The following is a 17,560-nucleotide window of genomic DNA, read 5'->3' on the forward strand; positions in this document are numbered from 1 at the left end:
GACCATTAATTGCGCATATATATATGCGTAATTGGGGCCTAAAGGGTTAAAACAGCACAATACTTATAAACTAAGTGAAGCAAATATTTGGTAATAACAGCGCACTTGAAAGTCAACTTTGGCGTATATATTGGCAGCAGCCGCGCGTACCAGAGAACAATTAACCGAAAGCCAATATTGTTCCTTTAACCCTTTGAGCCCCAATTACGCATATATGCGTAATTAATGGTCGCGCTCTTTGTACCACTTGTGACGTGTAATACATAATTTTCACGCCAACAAAGTTACAACTTGCGACTGTAAAAAAGGCCGAAGAAGCTTTGGTAGTTTACATTAAATTGCACATAATAATAAGGACAATTACTTGGATAGGTCTACGAAGGCATGAAACTGTCAATAACAGCTGGCAGATATATTTCCCTATGACAAAACAATTGTACTTTGTGATACAGAGTTTCATGATGCGCTTACATGAAGTTGTGTCGCGTGTGGCCTTTGCGAAGCTAGGGGAGAGGAGAGTGAGGAGCGAAGCTCTAACTCTTTTAAACAGAGTCTAGTTCTTACCAAATTTGGGTATTACGTTTATTACGACTAAAGACGCTTTAAAAATTGTTTACATGTATTATATGACAATAATTCAGCCGAAAAAATCTAAGACAACGCGTGGAATTTTTCGATGCAAAATTAAATTATCATACCCACATTAATGTCCATTGTGACTTGTTTATTTTAAGTTATTCTGACTTAAATTGTTCTTAGCAAATTCTTAAAAATCTATTCAGTGTGTACCTATATATATTCATTATGTCAAGAAAGAGTATGGATTCAAACATATTCGAAAATATTTTGGTCTCTCTTGACGAACACATGAAAATGAATTCCTAAATATTTAGTGACTGCAAAGAATTGCCTACAAATAACGGGACATTCTTGAACGAGAAACATTCAAACGTTGTTTAACAACATCTCTTAAGACTGATGCCTTTAATACATTTTCATAAGCCTTCACACGTGAATATTTTTGCCAATCAAGTTCAGGCAGGGTATAAATTTTTCTACATACAAACTCTTCATGTAATATTTTACATACGTACAATTTCAACCAGGACATATACAATTGAACTTCCTATAGACTGTGACTGTAATCAGAGTCGTTTGGCCCCAAGAGAGAAACTCGGCTAGTTTACATATGGTTGCTTACATCAGATTGTCGCTTTGCGAAGTCAGTCCAACTGTATAATTACTCCTACATCAATCACAGGCCAAAAATATCCCAAACAATTATAGTTCTTACATTTCGTTTCTCACACGAAAAGCTAACAGCATTTTTGGAGCACTGATGACTCAGTCCACATTCCGTTCACACTGTCCCACAGCACGCCATTCATGTGATCACTGGAAACTAGTTCCCAGGTCTTTTAGTCTTCACCCAACATGTCTCCATCTCTGGACTCGGGTTTGTCTGCTTTGCTAGTGACGTAATCCTCTCGTAACTTGTCCAACTCGGCAAGTTCACGCTGCGAAAACATGCAAACATTCATATTAGCATCACGTTACGATGAAGTGAGATCATGACTACTGTATTGCAAATTGATCAGACTATAATTTCTTCTAACTAACTAGCAAAAATCCAGGCCGAGAGATTAAGAGAAGAAAGACATGATCGTCTTGGAATAGTTCTCGGAGCTCTTCGGGAATCTTCGCCAGTATCCTTATCCGAACATTTCCGATCACCCTCTGAACACTTAGAATTGAAGATTGTCAAAGAGACGACACACCTTGGTAAGTAAAAACGTGTACACCGCCGTAATCTACCAACTTACCTTCACGATATCCATGTGATAAGCACGTTTTGTTCGGATCTTCTGCATCGGGAAAGGGTTCAGCAACTGGAAGGCAATCTGAATACAAAGCACATAATTCAGCACATAATTTAGTACAAAGCACATAATTAAGTACATAATTTAATACAAAGCAAATAGTTTAGTACATAAGTTAGTACTTCAGGCTGGGAAGTTAAACAAGGTGTATTAAAAAAAAAACTGCGAGCCACCTGACCGATATCAGCTCATAGTTTGTTATTTGTATAATACAGCATCAGCTTAGGACCTCTTGATCATAAATGAATGGGTAAATCTAGGGAAAATTGACAACGGCGATGCCATACCAAACTCTCAATGTTAGTACTAACGAAATACATTGGAATTAGTTGAAAGAATTCACATTCTGATCTTATAGGACTGACCTGAGATAAGTTGTTTGCGTCTGTGACTTTTTCCGGCATCTGTCTCAGGAAGTTGAATATGCTCATGTGGTCTTGACACTTAAGAAGTTGTTCTTCACTGCTCTTAAAGACGGCCAGAGCAAACCGGAACAAAACCTGGAACACACGCACAAGAATAAAGAAATTGCAACATTTAGAGAGGAAGCCAGATCAGTCTTAGCTGGTTTTCATGGCTGGTGTTCCTCAATCCTGGTTGAATTGGAATTTGGAGTGTTTGTTTTTGTGTTGCATGGGAGTAAAACCGGAGAACCCGGAGGAAAAACCCTCGGAGCAAGGCGAGAACCAACAACAAAATTAACCCACATATGGCACCGGACCGGAATGGAACCCGGGCCATATTGGAGGGAGGCGAGCGCTCTCACCACTGCGCCATCCCTGAAACCAAAATTCCACATTCGCGACTCACTCTGGAAGGCCGAAATAAGTATTACTGTTTGTGCAATTGAGAGGCCAACCTCCTCACTATTAGGATACTGGAAAAGTAAGACTGTTTAACGCTAATTGACGTTGTTATAGCAATATAACAATTTGTTGACGCTGTTATGGCAACATCAAGATTACGGCAATTTAACAGGCTTCCTGTAATAGTTGGATTTACTTGAGAAATAGTTCTGACTTAACCAAAACTCACCTTGTTTCCCTCAAAAAGAAAAGTGTCCCAGACTCGAAGAGTTGACTGCAACAAGAAAGTGTTGAATTATCACGTGCCCAGTATTGAAACCATGAATGTCAACCGGAAAATCACATCAAAGCTTTTTAAAAGTAAAGACTTATTGACTGCAAATCACAAGACACATGGCTTAACAAATTTATACCAAGAACACCTCTGGTACACAACATACCTGCACTGGAAAACTATCCACGAAAATTGTTAAAAACCAGTTGAAAGACACCAGTGACAAGTCCACACTGCCAATCAAACAAAACCAACAGATAAGGGAGCTCACAACCACTACAGCAAGAGAGAGAGGACTTGGAAACAGAGAGAATTATCATCATTATCAATAATTGTATGTTCACTTTTTACAGAGAAAGAGTAAACTATCATTTCTTTAAATAAAAAATTGGGATACATGCTTTATCCATCTACACAACCTCACTTATCTTTGTGTTAAATCATAGAATTATTTACAGCTCTCGAGAGTGATCAGCTTTCATTTAATCAGTCCTGGAATAACTCGGCAACTGACCGGAAAACATGCAACAAAAATAATCAGTTTACGAATATTGTCCTGATGTAGTACCGAGTTCTCCGAACTAACATATAACAAGAAATGTACGACAGTCAGTAGGGAGAATTACCGACTACATCACTGACATACTTGAGAGCGTCAAAGTGAGCGCTAAGTCGTGGTAGTTTTTCAGCCAACAGATCTCGGAGCACTCTCTGATCCGCCTGTGATGCGATAAGTGTTTTGGAAAAGTAATCTCTTGGTAGAAGATGTTCAACAATGGCTACTAAACACCTGCAATGAAGAAGAGGGTCATAAATTATTAAAAAAAAAAAGCGCACTGAAAAAGAAAAACACGAACTATTTCCCGTTACGTGCAAACGAAAACAAAGGCAGGCTGGTAAAAAACAGGGAGAGAGAGAAAAAGAGAGAGGAGTTCTAAAAAGAACAAATAACAGCAACAATGTCATTGCTATCATCAATGTCGACAACAACAAAAGTTCAAAAAAGAAATTTGAGAAGATGGTAACTCACCAAAACGATTCTTCTTCGTTAAGATAAAGTAAAGCAATGGCAACCAGACGGTTCAAACCCTTTGAAGTAAAATCACAAAGACAGTTAAGGGAGAAAATAAGAAACTGGTAAGTAGCAACGTTTCCTTACCTGGCAATAACCAACATGAAGATTATGCCAACTGTAAGCCAACAGAACTTCCCTTAGTTTAGTGGTCTGCGGAAATACAACAAAATGTTACTACTTCCCCAAGCACAATACAACAACACGTGAAGCAGGCAAAATCCGCTACGCTACAAAGCAATATGACCTTGAGATTTCTGAGTTGATAATTGATGAGGCCGTAGAAAACGGGGACGAATAATCTTATTGTGCTAGGAGAATTTTCTAACTTAATCTTCATTCAAACAATGATTTCCAATTATCTCTCTACAGCGCACTCATCACTTTTTCAACAATTTCGAGATTGCAGAATCGCATAACGGTAAATGTTCAATAGCTCAGCCAATCAGATTGTAGCATTTGCATTAATATACAATAATATACAATAACATAAAATTCCACTTATTCAACTATCAATGCTTGTTGTTTATCCAGTAATACTGGCTCACCCCGTCAGCGTCCAGGTTGTCGTAATGTTTGTTATTTGGTAATGTTCGTAACAAGTCTAACTCAATCTGTTTCACAGCTGGGGAATGTTTTCCTTTCATGTTCTCCAGCAGATGTGCATAATAGCCATCACCCGCTAGATTCCTGGTTTCTTGTACGCACTGGTCAATGCAGTATTTCCATATTGTAGCACGATGCTCGTGTGGTACACCAATTCGAACAAGCGCTTTCAGTTCGGGCTGAAACAACAAGTAAATAATACCTAGTTACAATAGGCAACGAAGACGAATACTGTAAGCCGGGCGCCGGTAATCAAGAGAGAGAGAGAGTAAATTATCTACACTCACTGTTTTCTGTAATTCTCTATTCTTGTGAGCTATCATGAAGTTTTCCCACTTCACTTCCACGGACATCTCATGGGAGCTTATATTTGCCTAAAAGAAATTATGACACTTATAAGCGATGCATTTCTCTGATGAAAAATGCACAGTCGGATTGCTCAGCCCAGTAGCTCGTCAAGGTCAGTGTTGGTGGCGGAGGCAGCGAGGCCGAGTGGATTGGACGCCGCACTTGAAATGTGAAGGTCGCGGGCTCAAGTCCCGCTCTGACCATTTAGTTGGAGTTGTTTCTCTGTAGACCCTAGTTCAACTCCTCGGTCATGTTTGTAAATAGCCAACTGGTCTGCCTCCCACCAGTTGGGATATTTAAGCCTACTATGTTTATTTGCGTTGTTTCTGTCTTTCAGTTTAAGTGGCATGCCTGAGAACTAGCAAGCTAGGTGTAGCTAAGCGCATTTGACCACTCAAACATTCAATTTTTTTTCAGGTTTACCCATCATTGGTCCGAAAGTCCTAAAAATGGCGGCCATACCCATTTATACTGCTGGATTCAGAGAAACCGCACTATGATAGAACAGTGTGTGACCCTAGAACATTCACAGAAAAACCCGCCTAAGGTCCTAATGCCGAGGGGTCTATTAATATACCAACGCATTGAGCATTAAAATTTCTTGCACCATGTGTGATTGCAGCATTAAAGAATGCTATTTTCAGAAGATTTGTTTACCCTGAGTTCCTCTGATCGTCTGTCCATCTTCTTGGCCATTGACAAGAATGCCTCTTCATCTTCACCTTCTAGATTTTGTCTGAAGCCCCAGCGGTCATATGGCTGGATACTGACACAAAAAAACAAAGCAGTTCTACACACCTCACAAAATGAATTCAACAAAATAGAACGAGAACCACCAGACCTACTGGCTTTGCCAACAAGACGCAAAAACCTAAAACATGTTTATCAAACACAGCGGATTCCACGCTCATAGCAAAACTTGATGATCTTTTGGATTGTTATTCAACATTGTGGACTTCTAAAGTTGTTACGTCATCATATCCTGTCTTGTTGCTGAGCAACGACGCTAACAAAAAACGCGCGCTCAGTTATTTGGCAGGTTCTAAACTCGTCTGTACAACACTTCATGTAGTGTACACTGACCTGGACCTGGACATCGTCAACACCTCACGTGACTCGCTGTCAATAGCGTCTTCCACCAGTCTACTGATAACTTCATCATCCATACCCCAGTTCTCACCATCTGCACACAGCACACAATTACGTATTGACTGATTAATAACTGCACAATTACATGAAATAGACAAACTCTTCTTTGATTTTGAGGGTGTAATAAAAACGTTATTTGTACAGTGGAGGTATAAATATAGCTTTTATTACCTTTTCGTGGTTTCTGGAATTCTCTTAATACAAGAAAGTACTTGCTTTTGCATTTACACATCTCGGCTTCAATGGTGGCCAGTCGTCTGAAAAATACCAAGAGAAGTTCAACTCAAGCGCTGACAAGGATGTACATTGAATTTTTACACAAAAAAATTAAAGCTGCCACTAGTGGTCAGTCTAAGAGGCATTTTACTGTATCATTGAAATGGAGTATTGGAGGGAAAGGATAGAAAAATGCTTATAAGTGAAGGGGTTTATGTTGCCATTAAAGAGCAATCGGGCTACAAAAGTTTTTCGTCCGCTTCTTTTCCAAGAAATTCTGTTCTGTAGAACCCTGCTCTATTTAACACCGGCAGGAATTGACAATCGTGTGAATACTTACATGGCCTGTGCTCTGAGTATCTGACTGTCGTGTGCCCTGAGCTTGTTAAACTCCAGAATCTCACTGTTCAAGAAGCGATTTTGAAGCACATAAGCTTGGCACGCTTCCTAAGTAGACAAAAAAAGGATGAAACGATAAGTAATTGGAGCGAGTGGAGTACAATCCAATCGCGTGAGTAAATTTAAAAAACCAAAGGCAAATATGTCAACTTCAGAAGCCGTTTGAAACAATCCTACTGGTAATTACCTTAAGTTTTCCTATTTCTTGTATTTCATCAATGCTTCTCTCTACAGACGAAGGGTCCGTGTCTTTGCACGGAGCCGTGCTGCAAGAAAATACGCGAAAAAGAATCTTACAATGCTCTATCAGTGAAATAAGCTGTTTTCTTTTGATGTTAGTACCGTAATTAACGTAGCATATCAGAGCTTCAATATGCAGAAAAGAAGTTCTCTCACCTTCACGGATTTCAATCAATTGACAGCAAGTGGTCATTTTTACTCCATTTTTCCCGTTTCAGTTGGATCTTACTAAGGTAGCAGCCTGAGCGAATGATTAGAGTGCTGGACTGGACATGCGCAGGACTGCGCAAGTTCAAATCTTGTTCTGAAACCCAGTTGGATTTGTTCTCGGTAGACTTGAGTTCAGCTCCTCGGTCACGCTTTGTAAATAATCGACCAAGTGCCTAATCTTCTGCCAGGCGTGATTTTCTTTACGATATTTGTGTCATAAATTGTTGACATAAGTCCAACAAGCCCCACTGCTTTACTCTTTACTTTACGTTACTTGCTTTATTTTATTATATTATTTATATGTATTTTTGTTCCTTCAGTCGAACAGGAGATATATCTCAAAGGCCAGAGGTACTTTTTTCTTACTTTTCAATGGCACCATCATCTTCTTCATCAAACTCTTGTACTTCTACTCCTTCAACAGTGGACTTCTCTAACGCGTACAACTAATAACGACAACAAAGCACTCAGGCAAGATTTTGTGAGCTGAAAATTGTCATGTTAGCTCATGTTCTTCAAATGGTTTCGCCATTAATCTCTAATCAATAATCTTCCAATGCATTGAACTACGATATCTATAACACTGATCAAGAACTAATGGAATACTTTACAGCCCTAACGGATTTTACCAATTTGCAGTCATTGTTTACCTGGTTAGTGAGTGAGACCACAACCTGGTCCTTAACAGCAGTCATCTCCTGGTACATCTGAATTTGGTCCCTACACTCTCTCAGCTCCTTATCGTTGGCCCTGAAAGGGAAATGATACATCGATCACAAACAAACAAGTAAACGACAAAAAGCAATTGATCAGTACAAAAAACAAAAAGAACAACAAAAGGAAAAACAAACTCTATTTTCAACCGCGCAGTTATCAGACTTATTAATTAAGCTCTAAATGTGTTTTAAGCAAGTAGCTGTAAACAAGCTCGGTGAGAAGTAAATAAGTATCATAGGAACACTTTATAAATGAAACTAACATGACTGTTCGTGACATTTTAATTTATACTTACTTAATAACTTTATCAGACTTCTCAAGCTCCTCAGTCAATTCCTTCAACCTCTCCTCAAGCTTCACATTCAAGAAAACGAAAAAAAAAGTGTGACAAGATATAAAACGGCAAAATAAGGAACAAATGTACTAATTTAAAATAATAGAGTATTGTTTTGGCGACCGATTGGAGTTCATGTCTGCTCCGTTAATGTTTGCAGTCTGCCATGATTCGAAAGTTTTTCGAACTCGAATAGCTCCTTTGTTAGTTACACTGGCATTGTCAAAATCAATCAAATGGTTGTTGGACTGTGACTGGACAGAAAGACCCACGTTGTTCAAGACCCACAGAGACATCAGATAGTTCCTCTTGCGAGTCTTTGCAAATTATCCTTCGCAGGTATAAAAACGGCCATTCTTAATAATAATAATAATAATAATAATAATAATAATAATAATAATAATAATAATAATAATCGATATTTAAACAGGGTGACCCCTTCAGTCGCAAACCAACCTGTGAGATGTAAATTAATTTGTCTTTCATTTCTTCTGAAAGCGATCTCTGTTCTTCGTCTGAACTTTGTGTTCTAGGAAAAAGAAAACAGTCATTTGATTAACTTCGATATCCATTACACAAGAAAAGCAGAACACTTAAAGAAATCTCGTTCACCCGGCGTCACATACAATTTGTCTTTGTGTGTTGAGATCTTGTTGTTCGTGCAGAATATTTAACACCAAAAAAATTCAACGACATTCGGCCAGTGCAAACGATTAACGTGTCTGTACACAAGCATTCCTGATCATTCTTGGGCGTTCTCTATTATAAAACTACATGTACCAATAGTGTTTAAGCTAACCTTTTGCTTTTCTCCAGTTCAAATTGTCTGAAAATAAAGCAACATTTTCATAAGTGGTAGAATCAGCCATTTCAAAATATACCCGCAAACTGCCGCTTATAAAATGTTACTTCCGAATAAAGCCTCTCCCCCCCCCCCCCCCCTGATATAAGCCTCTCTCGGGTAAAAAAATGGACTGAGTTCAATTTATTACGTTGTAAAGCTTAATTATAAAGCACTATATGAAAAACGTATTTCGATCAACACTGCTGTAGCTCATTTCAAAACGGATTGTTTATTCTGGTTATACGCCCCCCCCCCCGGATATAAGCCCCACCCAAGGTCCGTTTACAAGCCCATTCAAAACCTATTACAAAGTTGTGTAAGCCCAGGCCTTATAAGCTGAAGTTTACGATACAAGATAATTCAAAGGTGCATTCAAGCTCCTCAAAGTTTAGCATTCCACGAGGTCGTTATTTTGGTTTCGTTTCTCACCTGAGATGCTCGTGAAGACTCTCTATCACATCTTGCCTCACTTGTATTTCACTAAGGAAAACAAAATAGTAATAATACAACAGGCAAGCTCAGCACACCTGCATTAGGGAACTGATTCGTGTCTAGTCAATCTTTTTCAGACCTTTCTCGTTCCTTTTTTTCGTCATAACCTCTTAATTTGGTGTTTCCACAAACGACTTAATTTGAAAATTAATTTTACATTGCTAGCATGACTGAGCTGGAAGGCCGGACAGTAAAATCTTCAGCTCAAAATTTTACTTCAACTGTTCGCACATCAGTTCTGGCAATCTCGGAACAGTGCAGTTAGCAAGTCAGCACCATAGCAACTCAGCAGCACCTTGTGGGTATCTTCTGCGATGGTGCGGTGGGCCAGGTCTACGGCTGAATTTAACAGGGCTCTTAGAATGGTTCGCATCCGGAATAACTGTGAACTGTGTAATCGCCACTAGGCTAATACACACACCAGCTCTGTTATGCACAAGTTAATGGCAATCATTCATGGAAAAAAGAATCAGTGTACAACATAAACTCCTTCAGAGCATCATCACACCAAATAACTTACTCCCTTGCAGATTTCAAGCTTGTTTCTGCAGCAGCTAGCGCATCCTCTAACTGAAAAAAAAAAAAGACTTATTTTCAAAATGAGCTCAGTGATAGTCACAAATCTGCCTCAGCCAACTGTCTCCAAGCACTCTAATAGTAACTACATTTAATAGCAATTCTGAGCATAAACTTCAGTTTCTCGACTAGGTAGTCATTTTGCCCTCAGTTTCCATGTCTAACTGTGCTTTTGTATTTTAGGGTTAAGGTTTCTTGAAAAATTACTGAAAAATTACCCTTGAGACTTGATGAGTTAGTTTTAGAACCGGAACGATCTCATTTGTGGAGACCTTAATTTTGGCGGTTTCGCTCTGTGTAAAGAAACAACTCCTCTCGCAAATTTTTCTGGAAGACCATTAAAAATACAATGATTGTCTGAAATAGACATTTTCCACAAAAACTAGAACACCAAACCTCTTTGAGTTTGTTCATATTTACCTTTTCACATTCTGCACATCGAGACGTTGTTCTTCCACCTACTACTGGCTGACCCGATGTTCGCATACTGCCAAACTTCCTACAAAATATTTAGGTCTCTATCAAATGATAGACAATCGCTGACAATCACTAATGAAAAGTTAGTAAATAAAGGTAAAGAATGAAATAATAATATAACACAGAGACAGCAGCTGGACATAAACTCCTGTGCCCCCAATCTTAAGTCCTACTAGCCACGGACTGGTAAAAATACCCCTCAAATGAAGCTTGATAAACTAACCTCCGAAGTGTTGTAGCCTTGAGAAAAGTGGAACTGAAATGAATAAGAACTACTATAAATGAATGTAAAACAACTCAATAAGGAAGAAATAAACTTAGCAAAATATTAAGGCTGCTTGCAAATGATGAATGAAGTAGCTCTTGTAGAGAATCCCTGCCTGCAGAATTTGTATAATTGAAAATCCTAAACGGTATTGTCTACTCAGTCCATACAACCACAGCAGAGAATGGCCATGGTCAGTGACAAATCATATCAGTGACAACAGGGAAAAGTTCCAGGTATGAAAATAATTAAAGTTTTACACTTGTTTGCACATTGTTCTTAATGTAATTCCCAATTTCTGCATGAAACAAGACCATCTATCAGAGATCTGACTGAGCAAACAATTTGTTTGCATATATACAGTTGTACCTGAATGGCTTTACTTTTTCGTCCATGTTTTCTTGTTGGGCCTGGCAAGTGTCAGGTTTGGGACTCTCGATCTTGATGTGACTCTGAAACGAACTTGAGATTTCAAAGCAAAAGTTACCTAAAGAGACACACAGACACACCTTGAAAAAACCTAATTGGAAGCAGTATTCAGGACTTTCAGTTGTTAACTTAGCAAAAAACATCTAGTTTCATTTATAATGTAGGTACACCATTATCTGTTTGGATTTCTTCAGAGCAGGATGAGAAAATCTCACAGGGCAAGCAGCCCTCATAGCAGTTATACAATGTGAAGCTTATATAACACTCTCTTTGAATAGGATACCAGTCCACTGCCCGCATACTTCATCCAAGCATATTAAGCATGTTTTTCTTCGTCTCTCTCACCTGCAGTTCCCATTCTCAAACCAGCAAATAGATGTTATGAATTCTTTGATAACTGTTACCTCTTGCTTTCATCAGCTTCTTCATCATCATCTGGCATCAAAGGTGCTGATATTATGAGTGGTGGCTGTTGTGATAAGACTACTGATGATCTCTTTGCACTGATGGAAAGGAAATATTTTAAATAGATAAATATACATGTAATAAATAAATGATATAACAAGGGGTAAACAATGTCAGACAGTGCAATTTCTAGTATTAAGTTTACATTAAAAATTATTTTCAACAACGTTATGGATTCCTTGACATTTTCAGAACATTCTGTTGCAAAAGTTTCAGTTAACAGAGAGATATTTTGTGGCAAAAACTAACTAAAAATGCATTGTTACATATATGTGTATACTCCTGTAAAGATGCAGTATGTACTTTATGTTTTTTATTTCAGTCACAAGGTTTGTGAAAGAAAAGTTAGACAGGATTCCAGGTGATATGGCTTTCATGGTAGCGGCTTCTTCTCCCACAGACTCAGGTGCTGGCACCGGCTCTATGATGGGGAGGGGTGCCTCATCTGTTGACGTCAAAAAACATCATACCAACTGTCACTGATAAATTGCATGTTTAAATAAGCGTGCTCTTAACATTAAGTGTAAATAGTAAATAAAAGAGTTTTGTCATACTAATTAGATTATAATAGTACTGTGACAATCAGGAACAGTATACTGACTGACAGACTGATAGACTGGTCAGAAGTCTACTTCCAAAATGCACGTGACTTCCTTGAGGTCTGAAACCTAAGCCCATGATATGGTCACACAATACTGGTCAGTGGATTCCTTGCTAGGACCATTGTGAATTGACCCTAACACTGATGTGCAATATCAAAGATGTACTCTATAAACCTCAGTTCACCTATCAGCTGGAGCATAGCTGCCATGTTGCACGACATTGTCGTTTTTCATTGTCATAGGGCGCATGTGCCCGCGATCCATGCCGTTAGCCATGTTGACCATGAAAAAAGAGTTACATGCTTTTCTATTTCTATGCATGCATGTGGTTGTGTTCCTATAGTTATGGTGCTCCACTTGGCAGCCAGAGATCTGCTACTAACAAAAAGACAGCAAGTTGACCATCCCTATCTAGATAACCTTTATTTTCCTCCTCTGTTTCCTCCTCCTCAGCCAGCAGGCCACATGTTGATTGCTGTAAAAGCAATGAACACTGGGTATCAGTGACAATTCTAATGGACAGTCAATACACTGTGGCTTATCAGTTTTGACTCTTAACCCAGGGGTGTTGTATCTCCCCCTTAGCTGGGAAGCTAGTTTATCATAGGTTACTCCATCCACCCTCTCGGAATTTGCTAGGTTATCCCTGATTCAGTATGTGTGTGTGTGTGTGTGGGGGGGGGGGGGGGGGGGAGGGGGGAGGATTGGGACAAGGAGAGGGGTTGTCCTGGGCAACAATATACCATTTCCGAGTTGCCCCAAGCCTCTTATCACAGCAGGCCTGGTGCACCACCATTCATATGACAATGAGTTTAATTTGCATGTGAATGAAATCTCATTTTCATATGAAAGGATGAGCACCAAGGCTCTCTTAAAGAAAGAAGCTAAAGGAGATTCAGAACTGGCCCTTTTAAATACACCAGAGTGAAGAAAGGCCTTGGGAGAGTGAAATTTTGTACTTAATGAAACAACTTACGTAACCTTAGAAAATGCTACCAGTTTTAACTCTCAAACAACATCTTAGGACCTCAAGTCTGAAGGACTATACACCTCTCACACAATGCTCAGGGCTGCCATTAAGGGTTGTCACCCATAGCAACTGTTATCACTGAGCATGCCTGATGGACTCTTGATGTTTCAGGTGAAATAGCTTATTGTTGATATAATTCACACACAATTTATTAACGTCACAAGTTTGTTACATACGTAGGGGTGTGAAAATCATGGCAACAGGCGACTCAAAACTTAATGACAGCCCTGATGCTGAGAAGATCACTTTATTTTCAAACAAGAAACAGTCAAGCAGCTACTAACACCTCCTATCAAATTTATCAACATTTACTTAATAAATTAAGTTCTTCCTCACCCCAAGAGCTGATATGTCTCCTTTGTTTTGAACAACAATGTTTGCTCGTTTTTTACTGTGTTCCCGCCTTCTTCCCTAAATATTTACACGTAGATTAATTTACAGAAAACTGTGTTAATGCTGAATAAAATTAACTGTAATACTCTTCTCCAACTAAATATGTATGCATTATTATTATTTGCATTATATTATTAACTTGATTTTCAACCTGATTCTACACTTTAGTATATTAATTTCTAAAAGTAATCAATAATGACTAATTATTATGAAACATTAAATAAGAATGATAAGCAAGTGTTTCCACAGCTTTTTTTTTAGTTCTCCCAAACTTCCTCAAGTGTCTCTATAATTCAATAGAAACACCAAAAACATGTTTTCTATTTCTTTTAGAAAATTATGCAAAAACAAAAGAAAACTACTTGTTTACTTTGATCATCAAAATATAAATTATGTTTGCTAGTGCCATCATATGTCAACAGCTCGTGCTAGTTCTGTGTTCTTATTGAGTTATAGAAATGCAGTTTTAAACCAATCAGTGTACATATTTTCTTTTGGGATATTTTCTAATGAAACAATAATAAAACACCAACTAGCTTCACCACTTGTGTAATGTCAACAAAACATTTCAAAATGATATGAATGTTTCACCTGAAGCTCTTGAAGCCAAAACATCATAGTTTGCTTATCTTTTGCTTGAAGCTGATAGATTCTTCCGGATGTACTAAACAAAATAATATTAAACAGTTTACTGCACTTCTACACATCCAAAGGAGCTGCCAAAGTCCCAAAATTTCTGGAAATCCAGTCTCATATAGACCTCCCAGTCTCATGCAGCCAACCCAGCCATATACAGGCACCCCAATCTCATTCAGCCAACCCAGACATATACAGGCAGCCCAATCTCATTCAGCCAACCCAGACATATACAGGCAACCCAATCTCATTCAGCCAACCCAGCCATATACAGGCAACCCAATCTCATTCAGTCAACCAAGCCATATACAGGCACCCCTATCTCATTCAGGTAACCCAGCTATATACAGGCACCCCAATCTCATGCAGCCAACCCAGCCATATACAGGCAAGCCAATCTCATTCAGCCAAACCAGCCATATACAGGCAACCCAACTACATATAGGCAACCTAATATACCACATTTACGCAACGCGAGTTACCTTTTGCCTCTTTTTCAAACAAATCTTTGTGCAAAACCTTTCATATGAAAATGAGTTTGATTTGTATGAAAATGAAGCTGTAGGCCAAATGCATTTTCATATGATTGGTTTCACATGTAGACTTGTTTTGATACCAAGGCTAAAGGCAACTCAGAAATGGCCTATCTCATACAGACAGTTCAGCCCTATACAGGCAACCCAGCCATATACAGGCAACCCAGCCATATACAGGCAACCCAGCCATATACAGGCAACCCAGCAATATACAAGCAACCCAGCCATATACAGGCAACCCAGCCATACACAGGCAACCCAGCCATATACAAGCAACCCAGCTATATACAAGCAACCCAGCCATATACAGGCAACCCAGCAATATACAAGCAACCCAGCCATATACAGGCAACCCAGCCATACACAGGCAACCCAGCCATATACAAGCAACCCAGCTATATACAAGCAACCCAGCCATATACAGGCAACCCAGCCATATACAGGCAACCCAGCCATATACAGGCAACCCAGCCATATACAGGCAACCCAGCTATATACAAGCAACCCAGTCATATACAGGCAACCCAGCCATATACAGGCAACCCTATCTCATGAAGGAAACCCAGCCTCCCACAATGCAACTATATGCAGGCAGTTGGGCTTCATTTTAGCAAACTATGGATAAATTTGTCTTACCAAATCTTAAACCCATTCAGTCTATCCGCATCTTCTACATCAAAGGTGAAGGACGCATTTGCCAAATCGATATGGCTGAAAGTACACAAAACAGTTATATGCATTAAAATATATATAGCACAATTTGACTGTATAATAATTTTATTTCAGTTTTTACTTGAGAATCTGATGACTATGTGACTGGAGGCCAGCTCGAGCCAAAAAAAAGTAAAGCAAAGATCTTTATGGTAAATTGTACATAACCACTTCAATTGTTAACAATACAATCACTCTCAATGGTACAATTAAAATATGTCCCAGGTGATCAGCTGTCAAGTGAGGGAAAAGTTAAGTACTAGCTAATGGTGAATTCTGGTTATTTCAATGCCATTCTGGTATTGCTTACAGTTCTTTCAAATTTATTTGTAACATCATAATCACAATAAAAACCTTACCCAAGAGGTGTGACATCCTGTGGAGTTCTGTAATAATACAGCTTGCACTTTCTTTCCTCATATACAAACCATCTTGTTTTCCATGTTTTTAATCCCTTTGCTAAATTTGTGATAAACATAAATCATACATGTGCTATTGAAGAAGTGCTAGGTCTGTATTGAGAACATATATTGGTCTGACTACAGTGTAGTTCTTTGTCTGCTAGCCTGTGGACAGGCTCTGGATGGAAGGGTCTGACCACAGCTCGAAGGGCCGAGAAGGAACTGGTCATAAGTAACGCGGTCCAAGGGGGATTGGGTGGGTGGTGGTCGTTGACTAGAGAGCCTTTTCTATGATCCTTGACAAGACAGCCTGTTCACAAATGGAGCAAGCCATAGCTTGTTTTCCTAGCTAGGCGGACTCAGTCATTCACATGTTACCTCAAGTGCAATTAACTGAGCAACTATAACATTAGTGGGTATTTATTATGACTGAGAAAATTACTTCATTTTGATCGGCTTACTCCACTAGGCCTTCAAGTTAAACTCTGGCAACATGATGTAACCTTACCTAATAAATGAGTGCCAATATGTTTCTTATCCAATGTACATACTTTACTGGCTAATTAAAAGGTACACTTATGGATAAATTTACTTACCTCCAAGCTTGTTCAGAAACCCACACAGCTTTGGAGTACCACTGGTGATTTTCTGACACGTTCAAAAGACACAACATATAAATTTACTACATATGTGTGAAAAAGGTCACCATGTCAAACATGCGTACTTCAATATTTATAAAACAAACGTTTTCAGCTACCACTCTGAGCAGGCAAACCTCAGAAAGTGAAATACACTGTACTTTATTGAAAGGTTCTACACATGTCCCTGGGATCGCTTCGCAGTAAAGAAAGCGAAATAATGAGCTTTCGATTGCTCACTTTTAATTTAACTTCCTTGTTGGTACTTGCTTTATATAACAGCTGTTTACTACACCCGATCTGCGGTTCAGTGCAGGTGAACAACAACTAAACCTCATTTGGACCTCTATAAGGGGCGCTACCTAATAATTTACCACGTAATTAATAATTATCAAAGCTAGACCAAGATTGATTAAGCTTCCCAAACGTTTATCCCTTGTACAATAGATCAATTATGCAGGAAACAAGGCTAGACATGGGTTTTAACAAATCACAACATACATTGTATCGATCGATGGAGCTCTCATCAAAGAATTTGCCGCGAATTTTAAATACCTTGGATTTGTTATTTCCGTCATTCTTTTCAAGAGAGGTCTCAGAGTCATCTTGAGGAGTTTCTTTACCAGCTGTGGAGTGCTGAATTTCCGCTGGGACAGAAACAAGCTCCCAAGAATCCTCCATGTTTTGGACACTGGAATATGGTGAACTGGGACTAGCAAAGAATTCGTTTGTTTGTCGGAGGAGGTCGGAACGTTTCGGTTTTCGTAAAGTATGTTGAGTCCAACACCAGAAAAAAAAAGCTACAGGTTTAAGC

At 38.9% G+C, this 17,560-nt stretch overlaps 1 protein-coding gene and 1 long non-coding RNA gene across 2 annotated transcripts; one reads left to right on the forward strand and one right to left on the reverse strand.

Moving 5' to 3' along the window:
- Positions 1 to 557: 557 nt before the first annotated feature.
- On the reverse strand, positions 558 to 17,510 carry LOC110060804 (TBC1 domain family member 2B-like). The gene is made up of 34 exons (XM_020767597.2): positions 17,302 to 17,510; positions 16,705 to 16,756; positions 16,067 to 16,166; positions 15,633 to 15,707; positions 14,416 to 14,488; positions 13,768 to 13,842; positions 12,822 to 12,876; positions 12,103 to 12,244; positions 11,739 to 11,837; positions 11,275 to 11,367; positions 10,864 to 10,896; positions 10,584 to 10,662; positions 10,108 to 10,157; positions 9,525 to 9,575; positions 9,051 to 9,077; positions 8,708 to 8,780; positions 8,213 to 8,271; positions 7,851 to 7,950; positions 7,567 to 7,646; positions 6,938 to 7,016; positions 6,692 to 6,798; positions 6,307 to 6,392; positions 6,070 to 6,169; positions 5,644 to 5,752; positions 4,926 to 5,012; positions 4,581 to 4,817; positions 4,120 to 4,185; positions 3,991 to 4,049; positions 3,607 to 3,750; positions 3,127 to 3,193; positions 2,916 to 2,960; positions 2,246 to 2,380; positions 1,824 to 1,901; positions 558 to 1,517 (listed from the first exon to the last, which is right to left on the reverse strand). The coding sequence occupies exons 1-34, from the start codon at positions 17,425 to 17,427 to the stop codon at positions 1,419 to 1,421; spliced, it is 2,940 nt and encodes a 979-aa protein (XP_020623256.2). The 5' UTR covers positions 17,428 to 17,510; the 3' UTR covers positions 558 to 1,418.
- LOC149105925 (uncharacterized) lies at positions 11,065 to 12,154 on the forward strand. The gene is made up of 3 exons (XR_016201567.1): positions 11,065 to 11,141; positions 11,755 to 11,781; positions 12,122 to 12,154. It is a non-coding gene; the product is annotated as an uncharacterized LOC149105925 (long non-coding RNA).
- Positions 17,511 to 17,560: the final 50 nt, after the last annotated feature.

The sequence above is a fragment of the Orbicella faveolata genome, unplaced genomic scaffold (genome assembly GCF_042242905.1).
Source record: "Orbicella faveolata isolate gen_17 unplaced genomic scaffold, um_ofav_v1 contig_34, whole genome shotgun sequence".
Classification (NCBI taxonomy): domain Eukaryota; kingdom Metazoa; phylum Cnidaria; class Anthozoa; order Scleractinia; family Merulinidae; genus Orbicella; species Orbicella faveolata.

Bases quoted from the DNA above. Each gene is read 5' to 3' on its own strand.
- LOC110060804 (XM_020767597.2), bottom strand. From the start codon at position 17,427: ATGGAGGATTCTTGGGAGCTTGTTTCTGTCCCAGCGGAAATTCAGCAC. The intron at 16,757-17,301 runs GTATTTAAAATT...TGAACGTGTCAG, and splicing joins ACGGAAATAACAAATCCAAG to AAAATCACCAGTGGTACTCC. The intron at 13,843-14,415 runs GTGAAACATTCA...GTAAATATTTAG, and splicing joins TTTGGCTTCAAGAGCTTCAG to GGAAGAAGGCGGGAACACAG.